The sequence below is a fragment of the Amblyomma mixtum genome, chromosome 1 (genome assembly GCF_055824585.1).
Source record: "Amblyomma mixtum isolate Tamu chromosome 1, ASM5582458v1, whole genome shotgun sequence".
NCBI classification, from domain to species: domain Eukaryota; kingdom Metazoa; phylum Arthropoda; class Arachnida; order Ixodida; family Ixodidae; genus Amblyomma; species Amblyomma mixtum.
Window position 1 is genome coordinate 211,085,584 of NC_143012.1, and position 17,589 is coordinate 211,103,172.

At 49.0% G+C, this 17,589-nt stretch overlaps 1 protein-coding gene across 1 annotated transcript; it reads left to right on the forward strand.

Moving 5' to 3' along the window:
- The first annotated feature begins 960 nt into the window (after positions 1 to 960).
- LOC149370778 (uncharacterized) lies at positions 961 to 2,413 on the forward strand. Its single transcript, XM_089578590.1, has one exon. The coding sequence runs from the start codon at positions 1,055 to 1,057 to the stop codon at positions 2,411 to 2,413; it is 1,359 nt and encodes a 452-aa protein (XP_089434716.1). The 5' UTR covers positions 961 to 1,054.
- Positions 2,414 to 17,589: the final 15,176 nt, after the last annotated feature.

Below are 17,589 nucleotides of genomic sequence, written 5' to 3' on the forward strand. Positions count from 1 at the left end.
TAATGAGTACAGGCGTATAACATTCAAGCAGCTCCATATATTTAGGAGAAATATTACTGACGCCAACCAAGATAATTTTGGGGAAAGCACAACGTTTCGGGACCAGCTCGGCCTCTCCTTCATGGTGTGACTACGGCCGAGGCACAGCTTGGCTTTTTAATCCCTCGTGTGGATGACTTCCGGGTTAGCGGCCGCAAACCATGGAAGTTGTTCTGTGTCAGAACGCTGGCTTCATATCTCTGTAGTTTTTTGATAATTTGTGCCGTAATTAGGGAGGCGCCGCTCCCCTTGTGTCACGGCGATGGAAGTGGAGGCCGCTGTGCCTTCTGTGGATCCCGTTGGGTCGGCAACGGCCGCCCAGAGGAAGCGCCTGTACGCCCCGAGTGACTCCAGCAGCCAGGACACCGTTGTGTACGGTGATGACTACTCGACTCCCCGAAGTGATGACTCCTCGACCGACGATGGGTTTGTACCCGTCGTCAGTAAGAAGGCCAAGCGCAGACTGCGGAGACAAACTGAGTCGACGTCAACGACGTCCTCAAGTACGGATACGGTCATCACGGCGCGAAGTGCCGAGGCCCATACAGCCTTGTTCGTGCCATTGGAGCCAACAGAAAACTTGAATCTCCTGAACAGGCAAGCCATCTCCGTATTCCTTGAAAGCCTTGTACCAGGAGGGATTAAAGACGTCAGAGTTAACCCGCATAAGAACATCATTGCCATTGATGTCATGAAGCGCAGCGAGCTGGACAGTTTGGCCGCCATCACCAAACTGGGAAATATCAGTGTACGCCCCCTTATTCTACAAGACAGCGGAACCACGGCTGGCGTAAATTTACAACGTCGACATCGCTATCCCTGACGCCGACTTGCCCATATTGCCACACTGCTGACACTCTGCAGGCGCCACCTGGTGGCCAAAACTTGGCTGCCAGCGCGTGGCGGAGCGTCGTGTTCGTCTAGCTTGTGCTCGGCGGTTCGAAGCCTCGTCTGAGAATACGGCTGTGCTTCCCGCTTCCTGGTGACATTTGGTGGAGGTGCTGGGTACCGTCCCATGTACGCTGACCCCGACGACAGCCGTGACGCTTCTCCCCAACGCGCGGACACCACACCCGTCCACAAAGCGAGCCGTCGCCTGCGAGGCCTGCAACCCGAGTTCGAGCCACTGACCAGGCCTGTGCGAACTATGACATCCACCACTGGCAGCAGCCAGACAGGTCAGTGCTCCGGCAGTGCTACGCCGTTCGTCCTACTCGCACCTCGGTCGCCACCATCCTTCCACGGCGACCGGTTCGAGGATGTAGAGGATTGGTTGGCCAGTTTTGACCGTGTGGCCGCATTCAATCAGTGGGACGACGAGCGGAAGCTGTTGAATGTGTATTTTGCACTGCTCGACTCGGCGAAAACGTGGTTCGAGAACCACGAGGCGTCCTTCTCCAACTGGGCAGCTTTTCGCCGCGAGTTGCTCGCTACATTCAGCTCGAGCCAACGGAAGGAAAATGCTGAGATCGCCCTTCGCTCAAGGTCACAGCAGTCCAATGAGAGCGTGGCCATGTTTATAGAGGACATGACACGCCTCTTCAATCGGGCCGACCCTGCCATGCCCGAAGCTACAAAGGTGCGGCACCTTATGCGTGGGGTGAAGGAGCAGCTGTTCGCTGGCCTCATGCGCGACCCTCCGCTAACCGTCGCCGCCTTCGCCAAGGAAGCTACCTGCATGGAACGTTCGCTGCAGGAACGGAGTGCCCAATACGGCCGTCAGGCGAATGTAGCGGCCACTCACTACTTCACGTCCTTGCCAGGCCCAGGGGACGAGTCGCTGCGAGAGGTTGTACGGAGCATTGTCCGCGAAGAACTGCGACACCTCCGCTTGGATGCTCCGTCGGCAGGTATACCTTCAACGGCGGACGTCATCCGTGACGAAATCCAGCGAGCGGTGCAGTCACCACCAGCACCACTACCAGAGCCGCACGTCATGTCGTACAGCGATGCCCTGCGCCGACCTGCCCCCGTGCCGCAAGCGTTTCGCCCCGTTGCCGGACCTCGACCACCCCACCGTTACCTGCGCCCCGTCGAGCAGCAGCAGGATCTGCGCCCTCCTATCAGCAAAGCGCACGTCTGGCGCACGTCCAACGATCGCCCGCTCTGCTACCACTGCGGTGAGCCTGGCCATATTCTGCGGCATTGCCCGTACAGGCGTATGGGTTTGAGAGGATTTCCGCCGGACGCGCCTCGACCGCGCTATGGTGAAAGACCGCAGGACATAGATGAGTACCTCGCCGCTCACGTGCTGCCCCCGACGACCTTGCAACAGCGCCAATCGCGATCTCCGTCCCCGAGGCGCTTTACTTCGCCCAATCGGCCCTCCACCTCTGGTCAGTTCAGACGCACGTCCGCTCGCCGGGAAAACTGAAGACGGCGTCCTCCGGGGGTAGGGCCGCCGCCACTGCACAGAGTCAACAGCCTCCACCCGACGATTCGACGCGACGACCCGGGCAGCGACCACCCGATCCGACGACCTCACCGACGTGCTGCGAACGATTAGTTTCAGCTGAAATTTTAGTTACCGCCGACAGTTATCAAGTGAACGCACTCGTCGATACCGGCGCTGATTTTTCCGTGATGAGCAGTCAGCTCGCCACGACTCTCCGTAAGGTTCTGACGCCTTGGTGTGGACCCGTGATCCGCACCGCCAGTGGCCATGTAGTGACGCCGATCGGTGTCTGCACCTGCCGTATCCAGATCCGAGGTCTTACTTTCACTGGCTCCTTTGCCGTGTTACGTGACTGTTCGAAAGATCTGATTCTAGGCATGGATTTCCTTCGAGAGTATGGTGCGGTCATAGACCTTCGGGAGCTCATGGTATCTTTTTCCGCCCAGCGAGCCGTTGACACCAACAGCGAGCCCAGCAGAGTAGTGTTGCGCCTATGTGCCGACCACATAACGCTTCCACCGCGAGCCAGCAAATTCGTCACAGTCGAATGTGATAGGAGCACCGGCACCCTTGGCATCGCTGAAGCGAACATGTCGCTGCTACTCGCGCGGCAAGTTTGTGTAGCCCGAGGCCTCGTAGAACTTACTAACGGTCGTACCGACATCCTAGTCACCAACTTTACCTGTGAACCGCAACATCTAACGAAGACAGAGGTCGTCGCTTATTTTGACGAGCTTGGAGAGTGTACCCGGCAGTGTTCTTTGTCCACGACGTCAGATCTCGACGACGCGACGGCTGCAGCCATCCGGACCGATGTAAACCCGCACCTCTTGGCCAGTCAGAAACGCTGCGTAGAAAATCTCATTTATTCCTTCCGCGACTGTTTCGCATCAACTTCCAAGGTGCGACAGACGCCGCTCACCAAGCACCGAATTATCGTTGCGGACGACCAAAGACCCCTGTGTCAGCGGCCTTATCGTGTGTCTTCAAAAGAACGTGACGCCATCCGCCGCCAAGTTACCCAAATGCTCCAGGACGACGTCATACAACCATCCACGAGCCCCTGGGCCAGAATGAAGCCGTATTACTCCCGTTAGCCCCCTCTTCACGGAGACACTCGCGCCGTTAACTTTCCGCCCTCCCTCTATTCTTGTTTTTTTTTTTCCCCGCCCGTGCGGCATCGAGCCGATGCCCCTTGGAAGGGAGGGGGGCAATGCCACACTGCTGACACTCTGCAGGCGCCACCTGGTGGCCAAAACTTGGCTGCCAGCGCGTGGCGGAGCGTCGTCTTCGTCTAGCTTGTGCTCGGCGGTTCGAAGCCTCGTCTGAGAATACGGCTGTGCTTCCCGCTTCCTGGTGACAATATTAATCAAGCCGGCAACCAACAGCATTTATATAATGCAAGTTAAGCGCCTTGGAAGGTCTACATGCGTTAAGCTGACTTTCAAGGGTGACTGCATTCCATCATACGTGAAGGTGGGGCACTTTCGTCACCCAGTCCGTGCATTCGTACCTAAGCCGCTACAGTGCCGAAAATGTATGAAGATTGGTCATGTGAGCGGGGTCTGTCAAAACACCATTGTGTGCCCAAAATGCTCTGAGCCCCACAGCGGCGACAGTTGCCGCGCGACTGCCTTGAAGTGCGCCAATTGTCGTGGCCCTCACGCTTCTTCCTCGAAGGACTTCCCTCGCCTAAAGACAGAGAGGGCGGTACTGAAGCAAATGGTGCGTGATCATTCCACCCACAGAGAAGCCGCTGCAAAGTAGCGACGACGTCGTTCGCGCCGCCGCCGAAGGTCGTTGAATGACACAAATACCTTCGAAGAGAAGACCCCAAGCGGCAGTGCAGCTTGTCCGCCTCCACCGACAACAAATCAGGAAAGCCTGGCGACTCGTGAAACACGCCCTGCTGCCTCTGACACAACGTGGCCACCACTACCAAAGCCTAGAGCGCACACTTCGTCCGGTACGTTGCCGCACCCCATGTCTGCAACACCTACAACTGATCCGGGCAAAAGGCACGATGCCGACCACGGCCAAGATACACAAGTGATTGCAATGCTAACGTCACTGATGAATGTTATGCGTGCTCTGCTGTCCGGCTTGCGCACGCCAGCAGCACACAACGCACTGCAAGTACTAGACGCGCTACAGCCAGTTCTTGCAGCTCTTCATTAGAAGGCACCATGGCTCCCCCGGAACAATCTGTTACGAAGAAAGTCAAGCAAGCTTTTATTTTTGAGTGGAATGCCCGCGGGCTCCAGTCCCGGATTTCAGATATTCGAAATTATGTTTATGAAAACCGCTTCCCCATTCTTGTTATCTGTGAACCGAATCTACCCAACATTTTGCGATTATCCGGTTATGAAGCTTTTACTTCCCCCACGCGCAACAGAACCAGCAAAGTCATCGTCTACATTCGACGTGAACTTACATATGTGCATCATTCGGTTCCCCCACACAATGACAACCAGTATGTTTGCCTCACAGTGAAGAGCCGTGACCTCACGTTTACGCTTTTGGCTGTGTACATGGCGCCGTCAAGCCGCTTTGACGAAAAAAGGTTGAGTGATTTAATGCAAGCCACCTCCGGTCCATGGGTGATTATAGGTGACTTCAATGCTCACCACACCATGTGGGGAGGCGTTAGGATGAACCTTAGTGGAAGGAAACTCGTCTCCTTCGCCTCTGACCACGGCCTCCAGTGCCTAAATGACGGAACCCCGACGTATATTCGAGGGGTGACCTATAGCAGCTGCCTAGATTTGACTTTCGTTTCGCGATGCCTAACCAACAACGTCCATTGGTTTTTGGATGTAGAAACCCATGGCAGTGACCACATCCCAACCTACCTGATATTGCACGTCCCGTTCTGCCACACGTATGCAGCGCATGGATTGGACAGTTTTTAAAGCGCGTATGGAGGATGCATGCATGGAAGGATTCTCGACAGGTCTTGAACAAAAAATTAAGGAGGTCATGGAGAGCGCAACGTGTTGCTACAACCCCGTCGCAAAGTACACCGACTTTGATATTGAATTACAACAACTGCGGGCACTACGGCGCAGGGCAGAGCGCAGATACCGACGCACAAAGTCGCGCTTAGACCTCAGAGATGCAAGACGCCTACAGAAGAAAATCCAGCGAAGAATTCAAGCCCTGCAGACACAACGTTGGAGAACATTTTGCGAGACACTTGACCCACGAAAGCCTTTGTCACGCGTTTGGAATGTGATCCGTGGCCTTCATACGTCCCCTCAACAGCGCCACCCGTTTAAATCCCTCGCGTTCCACCAAAGACGCAGCAAGGTCGCGGTAGCCGAAGAATTTTGCGCAAGGATAACAGGCCAGCCGAACCCATCCACAACGCTGCACTGCAGTGATGTTCCACCCTCGCGGGATTCACGAATGGATAACTTGTTCTCCATGGAGGAACTTGACGCTGCGCTGGCTTGTTGCAGAAGGTCGTCATCGCCGGGGCCCGATGGTGTGACATACTCCGCGCTCGCCAACCTTGGCCAAGAGGCTCGACGGGTTCTTCTGGACACATACAACAAGTCATGGTGCGAGGGTATAGTTCCTAATGCATGGAAGACCAGTCGTCTCGTACCACTCCTTAAACCGGGAAAATCACCACTCGACATTTCAGCATACCGACCAATTGCACTCTCAAGCAGTGTCGGGAAAGTCATGGAAAGAATGCTGTTAACACGCGTGGAATGGTACCTGGTGCGATACCAAATTTACCCTGCATTTATGTCTGGGTTTCGACGTGGCCGCTCTTTCATTGACAATGTGGTTGACCTTGTATCGTCCGTCCAGCACCAAAAAAACTTGAAAAGATTGACTGCGGCACTATTCTTGGACATCAAGGGCGCCTACGACAACGTAACGCATCAGGCCATTTTGGACGCATTAGAAGCTGCTCAGATTGGAGGCCGCATGTTCAGCTGTATAGGCAGCTATTTGTCAGGGAGGTCGTGTTTTGTCCAGACTGAAGACGGACCAACCTCTTCGCATCTAAATTCGCGCGGAGTCCCGCAGGGTGGAGTGCTGAGCCCAACTCTTTTCAACATAGCTCTCGTCGGCCTGGTTGACTCATTGCCACAATCAGTCCAGATCTCAATATACGCCGATGATATCTGTATTTGGGCATCAAGCGTGACCCGTCCCCAAGTTCGTGCGAGACTACAAAAAGCGGCAACGATACTGACGTTATACCTTCGTCAGCGGGCCTAAATATTTCAACCGAGAAGTGTTCCCTCGTGGCGTTCACGCGAAAAAAAATGACAAGTTACCCCATATATATTAATGGCAACGCCATTCCCTATGAGAAAAACCATCGCTTCCTTGGCGTTGTTATCGATAGGAACCTCTCGTGGAGTCCCCATCTTTACGACATGCGAAAGAAACTGACAGCGATTGTTCATATTCTCTCCTTCCTCGGGGGAAAGTCCTGGGGTGCATCTGTACGCTCGATGCTTCAACTGTACCGTTCGCTGTTCCTGGGATACATGCGGTATAGCTTTCCCATTTTAAACAATATCAGAAAGACAAACCTTCAGACACTTCAAAGTGTTCAAGCGCAAGCTCTACGAATCTGCCTTGGGCTACCTAAATGTGCCTCAACGGCAGCCACTATTCTTGTCGCTGGGGAGCATCCTGTTACTTCATACATTGCTGTTGAAACCATGAGAACACACATTCGGCACCTCACGCGAGTTCCGAGTCATCATCTTGCAGCTCTTCCCGTACTCCGACCACATACTGCATTTGCAAATGTAATTCAAGCTCACCGTGCCTATCTTCCTTCGCAGTTCGCCCACCCATCAAGATCATGCTCACCCGTATGGAGTCTCCATGAACCCCGGGTGCACCTATCTATTCCTGGAATTAATAAGAAATCTGATTTATCATTGCCTGCTCTCAGGCAACTGACACTGCATCATTTGCATTTTAACCATAAACACCGCATACATGTCTACACAGATGGCTCAGTGACTTCAACAAGCTCTGCTGGGTCTGTGGTGATACCGGCCAGGTCTATTTTAATGAAGGTGAAGACTACTTATGTCACCTCTTCAACTGGTGCAGAACTAGCTGCCCTACGGGCTGCAGTTCAGTTCATTAGTCAGGAATCTGCAGATGACTGGACAGTTTTCACCGACTCTAAAGCAGCCCTTCAAGGCCTGCAAACTGCACTACGCCGTGGGTCACACGAACAACTCGTTGCCGAAATCCGCAAGCTCTACCATGACGCCACATTGAAAGGACATAACATAATTTTCCAGTGGCTGCCGGGCCACTGCGGCATTCATGGCAATCACCAGGCTGACGAAGCTGCCCGTTCTGCCCACAATGATGGAATCCCCGTTAATATCCCCGTAACGAGAGCTGACGCAGCGTGTGGGCTTCGTTCTTTGAGGCTGGAGCTCACACTTTCAGCGTGGAACTCTGGTGAGCTGTGCAACCGTCGCCTCAGCACTTTGGACCCTGGACTGCGCCTCCGTCTTCCGTGTAATGTAGTGCGTCGTGAAGCTACACTACTGTGTCGTCTATGGCTCGGTGTTGCCTTCACGAATAAGTATGCTTTCCGGATCGCGATGGCCGACAGCCCTTCTTGTGTGAACTGCGCCTGTGATGAGACAATCACCCATATCTTGTGTGAGTGCCCTGCCTTTGTAGCCGAAAGACATAAGCTGCGATGTGCTTTGGACCGCCTGGACCCTCGCCCTTTCACAGAGGCCAAGATCCTCGGTCCGTGGCCACAACAGTCAACTGCCATCAAGGCTTACAAGGCACTCTTTCGCTTTTTGAGAGCGACTGCCTTGATTGACAGACTGTGATTATTTCCCGTTACTTCTCTCTTTCCTCTTTAATTCCCCTCATTCCCTTCCCCTGTGCAGGGTAGCCAACCGGAATCCTTTCTGGTTAACATCCCTGCCTTTCCCTCTCTCTCTCTCTCTCTCTCTCTCTCTCTCTCAAGACTCGAGTAGAAGCCTCCTGCGTGGGTAAGCCTCGGTTTCCAGTACGATAATGCCGTCAAAGTTAAGTCGGTGGTCGCATGTCTCACAGTGTTCGGCCAGACCGCTGCGTTGACAGTTCATTTGTCGGACAGACTTCTGTCAGATGTTTTGGTTTGAGCTCCATCCATGCGTACGCCAATAATTTCGTTTCTTTGATCTTCATTCAATGAAATTTTATTTCATAAAAAAACACTCATCGGCAGGCAGCTCAGTGCAGCCACGTGGCTAAGGAATATTCGAATCAAGTGGATTCAATTACCAAGGAATAATATTTTGAAGACAATTCTTCCAACGCCAGGAATGGAACCCGGGATGGCCGGAAGTCTGGGATAGTCGGGCCGCCGACTGAGCTACAAAATCGGCTTCCCAATTCTAGGGCGTGGCCGAAATGATCAACAGCTCGGAAATTTAACGTCATTAGTCTCATGTTACCAGTCCTAAGAAATTAGGCAGTGTAGTACGTTGGACTAGAAATTTAATCTCATTCACATTCACTACCCCTGTCCACTGACAAAAGAGGTGTGGAATTTCTTCAATATGCATTAAAGAAAGGAAAGAATGAAGCAGCCGTGTTATAACCACTATAAAGAAATATCTGCGGTACTTCTATCCTGGTAAAATTGATTGCGCAGGCGGGGATTAAGACTACATGCAGCTTTTTCACTGGTTGAAGATGTTCCTAGGCAGTATGAGCCGCTCAGCCCGCAACTACGGTCGAGAATTTAAGGAAGACCTTAAACTGGACACCCAGAGCCCAGATTGAAAAGGAGCTGCCACGTAGGGAGCGGATGTGGTGCTCCGCGACGCCTAATAAGTTTAAAAGCACGGTGAGGTGCAAGAAGAGGATCTTGAGGCTAGTTTTACGCCGCATTTTGTCTTCCTTAATCTTGTCTATCGAAACTGTCTCTCTCGATTATGTGCGGATCAGTGAACACTCATTGCTGTCACTTGTTACAAAGCACGGCTCGCCGGGGCTTAAGGGTTTTTAAGCCCTGTTTCCGTGCGCTCCATCCAAAGAGCTCTGGAGGCCTAAATGAACGGTGCATGCTGCGAGGACGATGCTAGAAAAGATGCAAGAGTGGTCGTTAGAAATCCCATTTTATGCGCATCAATCACTGTCCAAAATAGTGTAAAGACGAAGAGAGAATACCCTGAAGGTTCTTAATGCTGTAAACGGTTTCAATTATATTTCCAAGAAAATGAAGGCTTTTGTGGTTTCCAAGTTAATCATGGGCAGGATCTAAGGGCGCTTAGTGATACCATGAGTTTAGGCGAAAAAAATGTCAAACGCCTGGGCCCTGTGCATGTCTTCGGTAAGAAAATTATTACTTTTACATATAGGAAAATACTACGGTGCCGAACATGCCTACGTAACTGCAACCCATAAACATTGTAGAGAAGATGCGAATCACATTGATTGCGCAGTTATTGTTAGCAACGCCTTTTCATTTGTATTCGCGATTGAAATTCGTCTACCGGCTGCTGCCTCAGCCGCTAAAATAAAGTCTAGTATGTCTGCTTTCACGGTGTACAAAGCCGTCATTCCTCATTCATAGAAAAAAATTATAATTTCATCATCAGCCGGCGTAGATTAAATTAACTCAAGAATATCGAGCAATACTACGGTTATTTCTGCAGTGTACCCTTCTTCATTGCTTTCACGGCCTTTTCCTACAGAGAGCATACCGAATTACTGGATATTGAGATGTCGTTCCCATCGATTATCATGGTAACACGTAGCCCACTAATTACCGTCCGATATCATCAATCAGCGTACATCGCAATATAATTTACCACGTAATCTATTCCCAAATTCCGAACTTTCTCGACGGTAACAACTTTTTTCATTCATCGGAGCACGGGTAGCACGACTGACGCTCTTTTTCTCGACTTCGCAAAAGCATTTGACAAAGGCGTTTACTGATAAAATTAGCTATAAAAGAACTGCTTTCGCTTGCATGTTGCCCCCAGGTGTGGCCTGCTACTGACACCGATATTCTTAAAACTACAACCAAACCGTTTATTATGAATCGCAAAAATTTTTCTCCAATGGCTCGTAATTTGTTCTTGTGCATGGTCATAGCTTGAGCCCTCTCCCCGAAATATCAAGCGTATCCATGGGTTCTGTTCTCGCTCCACTCTTTTTCTTGACCTATTTAAACAACTATGTAAACAACTGAAAACTTGCTTGTAGTGTATGGCTTCCTACCGAAGACTGTGTAATCTATCGCGCCATTTATAAGACCTCTGATCAACTGCAGCTCCAAAATGATCTTAACCGCGTGCATGCATGGTGCAATGATTGAGTAATGTCCGTTAATCGCAATAAATGTAAATTTGTATCTTTACACCGGTAGCATAATCTCTGCCTTTTTATTAAAACCTGTATACTCATACAAGTACCTAGACGTCACCTTAAACATGACCTCTCCTGGCGCATGCAAGTAATAAACATCATCGCGTCCGCTAACCGACAATTGGCTTTTTTGAACTGTCATATAGGGTACGCTTTTCAAAGTGTTAAACATCGCTTATTAGATGAAAAATAGAATACGCATCTGCTATCTGGTAGCCGCACCAAGCACTTCTCATCACGACACTGGAATCAGTTAAAACTCGCGCCATGACGTTTATTCATTCAGCTTATTCATACGACATCAGTGTACCGTTCCATAAGAGGCAATCAGGTCTGACAAAAGTTGCCCATGCTGGTGACATTGCTCATCTTCGTCTTTCGTCTGTTTTATAAGTTTTCTTGCAATTATCTGAGTCAACCATCCTACATAATCCATATCTCACCGCATATTTCGAACTTTGTATTCCCTTTCAATAATCACTCCAACGATTTCATCTAGGAACTTATAATGAAGCGATCTTCGTGCTCCCACCCCTTATGCAATACCTCAGAATGAGGTCTTTAAGGTTATAAAGTGGGATATAGCCCCATCCGCAAAAACAAAGAGGTGCCTTAAACTCTTCCTCACTGCTCCTTCTTTTTTCAGAGTATAAGCGATTTTTGACGTTCTACGCGACCTTATTTCTGGACTCCTTGGCCGTATCAGGAATGAAAGGTCAGCTATGAAAGAACAAAAAAATTATAACTACACAAAGTAGATTTTCGCTGATTCCTTTAATTGATTTCATTTTTTTTAGCAGACATTAGATAGTACTACAGCGCAGTTATGCATGCCGCCATGCGAGTAGCAAACTTTTGGCTCGAAGCTGGCACAACAATTGACTGTGACAAAGGAATCAAATGCCATTATGCTGGGCGTCCTGAAACAGTCAGTTCTTGACGCCTTATTCCGGCGCTCATATTTATTTACCACAAGGCCACATAAGTATTGCTAGAAATAGCCTTTGCCTGTTACTTACTATTAAGTTAAATTAACATTCTAATCGCTCTTCTTTACATAGCTTCGAAAGCAGCATTGCTCTATGACAACGATTGTCTCCCTGTATGAAACACTTTGAAACAAAAAGTGAATGACTGCATCAGCAGAGCAAAGAAGAAATAATTGAGAGTGCACCGCCTGTTTCCAAGTTAACTCATCATTAAATGTCACAAATCAAGCATCACAAATTAAAGAGCCATCAACGCACTCTATTAATAATATAGTCTGGCATGTTTCGTCTCTCATGGCACAACCTACACTTGTGCAATCAGACATGCCGTAGGCAGAGGTGAGGAGTAGCTGCGGCTACGTAGCTTTCTTGGCAGAGCCCTGTAGAAAGGAGTTTTAATGCACTAGCACTTATAGTGGCACTTCCCCGGATTTTGGCGTTGTGTGTTTGCCTGCCTGTTTGTCTGAAGCCGGTAATGTGGCAGGCTGCTCCTTGCCGACCTGGTGACGGGCAGCCTGCCCACTATCTCAAGCTGTACCGCATTTAATCTTGAGAGACTGCTCGGAAAGAGCAACATGGGTCGCAACCCAACTCAAGCAACCCAAGTCCCAGCATGTCCACACCTGCCATAACACCTACCCTGTGCCACTGCGCCACTGCTCACCTGCCCACCGGGTGGCTTACATGCTAAGGTGTAGCCTGTGGTAAACAGGCGAGAATCTTGGGCGCTGATTGGACGGCACCTCGCCTAAGCGCACCGAACTAAGCGGAATGAGCAGCAGTTGTTAGGAGGAGAACGTAATTCGAATGATACTTGCTCAGCAGCTGAAGAGAAGTTGGGGTGGTAAATAGGTGGTAGCCTTGTAGCACTATTAGGCTGTAGCTCCAACCGACAACTGACGTCATGCTAGCGCATAAATCAACCTTTAGCCTAGTTTCCCTAATCGTCTGATATTTTTTTTTTTTTGCGCTTTCCCGGCGTCCAAATGTATGCGGCCAAAATGTTGTGTCAAAATCTCATGCTCACAAAGAAAGCGCTTTTGCCACAGTGCCACCTCAATCTGCACACTACGTTCTGGGCCTCCCAAGGTCACCATCTGGATATAGAACAATTTCCTACAGTGATTTTAAACAAAGCGGAGAGGCAAATGAGATGTGCGGAAAATGAAGTTTATTTACACACAGTAACAACGACAATAAGCTCCAGTTAGGCTGTCTCGTGAATTGTAAACAGGACGGAAAACAGCGGGCTGTGTGGAACGTCTCTTGTCTTATTCCTACGTGCTGTTTTCCGTCCTGTTTATACCACAAACAATGCGGAAAGTTCCCAGTTCGTCGTGCCCCTCTCGTTAGATGGCGCACATTGAACAAGCACGCGTGAAGGATTTTGCTGTCGCAAAGCACGGCGCCTGCTTTGTTGGGATATCGCCGGCACCGGCCCGCGGACTTCGCGCAGAAATCAGTCGAGCGTGCTTGACCACTGACGCGTACAGGAGCCCAAACTCCTCTGTGAGGTTAGCTCAACCGAATGCACCCAAACGTTGACTGCAAATGGCGTCCTGTTACTCCTTTCACTCCCTCCGTACTGTTCTGTCAGCAGCACGCGCCTCCTCGCTCATCGGCTGTGCGCCGACTCTCTCCTCATCTGGCACACACTGCTCCTTCTCACTTTCGATCGTGTAAGCCTTTCTGGAATGCACCGCAGAACCTGTGCTCGTGCCTTGCTCCTGACAGTTCCACCTGGCTTGTGAAACATTCGTATCTCGGAAAACTGCGTTTGCACTGGAAATGATCTGCACCAGAGAATAAAATATACTTCGAAATGCAGTATGTTCATCGCGTGCATCAGATTTGCTGCAAGCTGTGAACGGCTGCTGTTGGAGTAATGCAAAAGATGTGCATGCCGTATACGATGTGAAGGCAGGGTAAATAACCCCATGTTGTCGAAAGCGATGTGCAGCTCTCCACTATTCCGCCTCTTTCTTTATTTCACACCCTTGCTTAAGGCGCATTGGAGGCTTCCGCAGAGAGTGGAGAGTGCGCTTTTCTCTTCAGTGTTACAATTTATGACATGATTTTGAGCGCTCAAGAATTTAATTTGCTCTACCACGTATCCTTGGAAACAACACATAAACTCTTCTTTTTGACTTCTTGATTTATTTTTTTCTATAACCCAGTACTTGGCGAGCTTTGCGCGTTCGTGCATAGTGCCCCCGTTTAGCTTGTGCACACCTCCTTGTCTGCTAAGAACATAGGTTTTTCCAACGTCTTAGACGCTGTCTCCACTTATCGTACCTGACAAGAATTAATACAAGTGCATTCGTGTTTCTCGTAAAAATTCCTTGAGCTTCACCTGGGTCAAGCTAAGGAAGTTATAAGTAGGCCATGGAGACTTTCTTATGCGAAAAAGTCCAATCTGCACTTCACCTTGAAGTGTACGCCAACTCGCGAAGATCAATTTGCGTCTTTCTGTGTGTGAGTGAATGTGGGTGCCTGTGTGTGCGTGCGTGCAAGCGCGCTTCAATTTACTTCGTTCTGCCTTACGAAAGGAAGCCTTTGCCAATCCCCCCTTTTTTCACTTCCGGATATCGTTCGACAGATCGGTTAAATGTTCTATTACCTTATTAGTTCTGACCAATACAGTGGGATGGCTATGCATTAATTTGCAATTACTGGCGAAACTTTTTCTCCTGTGCTTCGCGCACTGGAGCTTGCTTGTAGATGGAAGAATGTCTACGAACCCGAGGATGAAAGAGCGCATTTTCCAATTAATTCCTTTGAATTCATATCTTCTTTTTTTGGTAAAGAGATGAGGTTGAAAGGTAAACGTAATATCAAAAAGATGGCGCAGGAACTGCTTGACTCATGGTGTACCGCCCAAGCAGGATTTGAATGAGAGAACCAAGAAGATTAAAAGCAACAGACGTAAAAAATTAAACGAAGATTTAGCGCGGGCAGGAGAAATGCGAAATAGGTGGGCTAACATTTCGCTTTCGGCTTTCGGATTCTTTGAACACGAATAGAAGTTTACGTATCTATGCGGACCTGGCCCATTGCCTCTTCTATTGCCCGGCTGCTCAGCAGTCGGGTTCCTACCACCCACCTTCTTTGTACATCACCACCTGGCTCGACTGGCTTGGCGCTGAAGGGGAGGAAGAACAGCGACATCTGGTCGCCCAGGCGGCCGACATGCTCGGCCTGTAAATTATGGCAGAATAAAGGTATTGTACTACCGCTACTACTGCGAAAATAACATGCTAAGCAAAGCGCGAGACACTAGCAGTTAACGCTGTGGGATCTTCGGCTCGCAAATGTATATTATAAATTTTTTTGGAGGTATTATAAAGAAGTCTACAGAGTGGGGTGAAATGTATTGCAGGCATCAGAACTGCGTTGACAAACGAAGGAGTACTTCACAAATATTGTAAAAATATGCAGTGTTCCGAAGGGTTGTTATGTCACAGGACCGCATGTTGTGATGCTACAAGCAGATCTGAAAAACACTTATTACCATGAGTAATACTTGTTGGGAGGCTAGTTAGTGCATGTTTCCAGACAAGGAATGTAGCGCCGAAACAGACAACACACAGCAAGATAGACGGGACAGGCGCAACTTCCAACTGATTTATTCACCGCGAATGCGAATGCTAGTACATAGCCAAACTAGTACATCGGCCAAACTGGCCGCTGTATTAACGACCGATTAGCAGAACACAATCGGGATTTAAAAAATGGCACAGGCTCACATCTGCCCCATCACTGTAAAGCCTGCAGGGAAGAAAGAAAGATTAAGTGTACAGCAAATCTGAAAGAAACGAAGGTAATAAGCAGAAGTAGGGACCAGACAGCCCGAGAACTGTTAGAGGCTTTCTATATCAAAAGCAACTGTAGCGACTGTGTCAGTACCCCCTCAATTGCAATATACAAGAATGAAACTGCTTTTTTAGAGGCACGGGGTTGATACACCCGTGTGACCCACCTATCTCTTCTAATTTTGTACAACCCTCCCGCGCATGTGTGGTTCTTGCTATCCTTCTTGATTGTTTGTCTTATATTCATTCGCATTCGCGGTGAATAAATCAGTTGGAAGTTGCGCCTGTCCCGTCTATCTTGCTGTGTGTTGTCTGTTTCGGCGCTACATCCCTTGTCTGGAGACTTATTACCATGCACCTCACGATACTATTCTGGTCCTGCTAGCTAATGTTAGCGTTGGAACGATTATTCCCGAATGAGTGAAAGAGCCGTACAACGGCTGCACAACACGCCTTATTTTGAACAAAAAGCTGGGAAACTGTATCCGGGTATAATTATCTGTGCTTTAAGGGTGCCTTCTCTCCTCAATGCTGTTCCAGATCTCTCTTCACTTATTGTGCTTAAGTATCCTACAAACCAAATGCTTTAGTTGAGCTCGACAGCAAGAAGAAGCGTTTGGTGGCCTGGCACAGCTGATGATGTTGCTATTTTCTGTACCAGTTATGAAACGACCTTGGTGCCGGTAAAAAAAAATGGAAGTTTTCTCCAGGCAAGTCGGAGCGTGGTTAATTAAGGAAAGTGCTTAGGACTTGGCCATGGTGCATGGCCGTGGGAATGGGGTGTTTTCGTCAACGCATCATGGACCACAGCATTACCGAAGTACTCAAGTGTCCCCCTCAATATTATACTGACAGTGAGCCCAAATCCGAAAAAAAGGATGCAAAATTAAAACATCACATAGAAGAATTTAATGAACTGAACCTGTCAGTCTTTGGACGCGCCTCAGTTTTTCAATCTTTTCTCGAACAGCAAAATTTGGTGCGCTATACTGGCCTCACCTCGTTCCCGTCTGAATGTTCAAAAGCTTTACACAGTACTCGCAGGGTTTCTGTCTGATTTATCTTGGGAGCGTACAAGCCGAGTCAACCGTTTTCAGGGGCTTCCGCTGTGGAAGTTTATTCTATTATGTTTTTCCGAAGGTTAGTCAAAATCGTTGTTTTCTTTAGGAAGGCAAGAGATATTTTTTAAGTGCTGTTATACAGTTGAGACTGGGCAGAGCTTTGTTTAAATTTATCATCGCATTGAATTCCATTCAAGGAGCTGTTCGTAGATATTAGAAGGAATGTGCGTAATGCTGTCATTTTCTGCATAAGTGCTTTTCCTCTGATAACCTCAGTAGAGCGTCCCGAAAAAGCTTTCGCAGTTATTTCTGAGTCAATGTACACTCCATCATTGTACAGGACTATGTACGGTGCAAGTCCAAGATAGATGTTCTAAAAGGAATTCTGATTTGAGCAAAATGAAGACTTGTGCAACAAAACTTTTCTGTTTCGCTTACACAAGAATACATTGCCCGTAAAACCTTGCTGCGGGGAAAGGAAATTTTTGTGCCATGAGGAGTCCCTCGCTTTCTGCGTTAAAAGCAAGAAACAATCGCCACGTTTTTTTTTTTTTTGATGGCTGGGAGACCGGTTGCTCCTCAGAAGCCATTCAAAGGACTCTTATGAAATCCTGGATTTTCCGCTTGGTACCAACGCACTAGATACCTCCTCGCTGAAAACGTGGATGGTGTTCCTTACAATATTGTCAGGTTTTTAGGATTGCATAGTATGTGGAGGAGCAGTATGACGGTGCATCACGCTGAGCTTGACGCACGGTCAGTTAGACAGCACGCATTTTAAAGATGAAATTTCGAGACATATTGAAATAATGAAACCCGAGAATGCGGCATCTCACTGGCTCGAGTACACTGAAACCTTAAATCAAATTAGAGGATTTCAGCCTTTCTACATCAGTCATCTAGTTGGCTGG

What these genes read in the sequence shown, in the direction of transcription:
- LOC149370778 (XM_089578590.1), top strand. Translation starts at nt 1,055, where the DNA reads ATGTACGCTGACCCCGACGACAGCCGTGACGCTTCTCCCCAACGCGCG.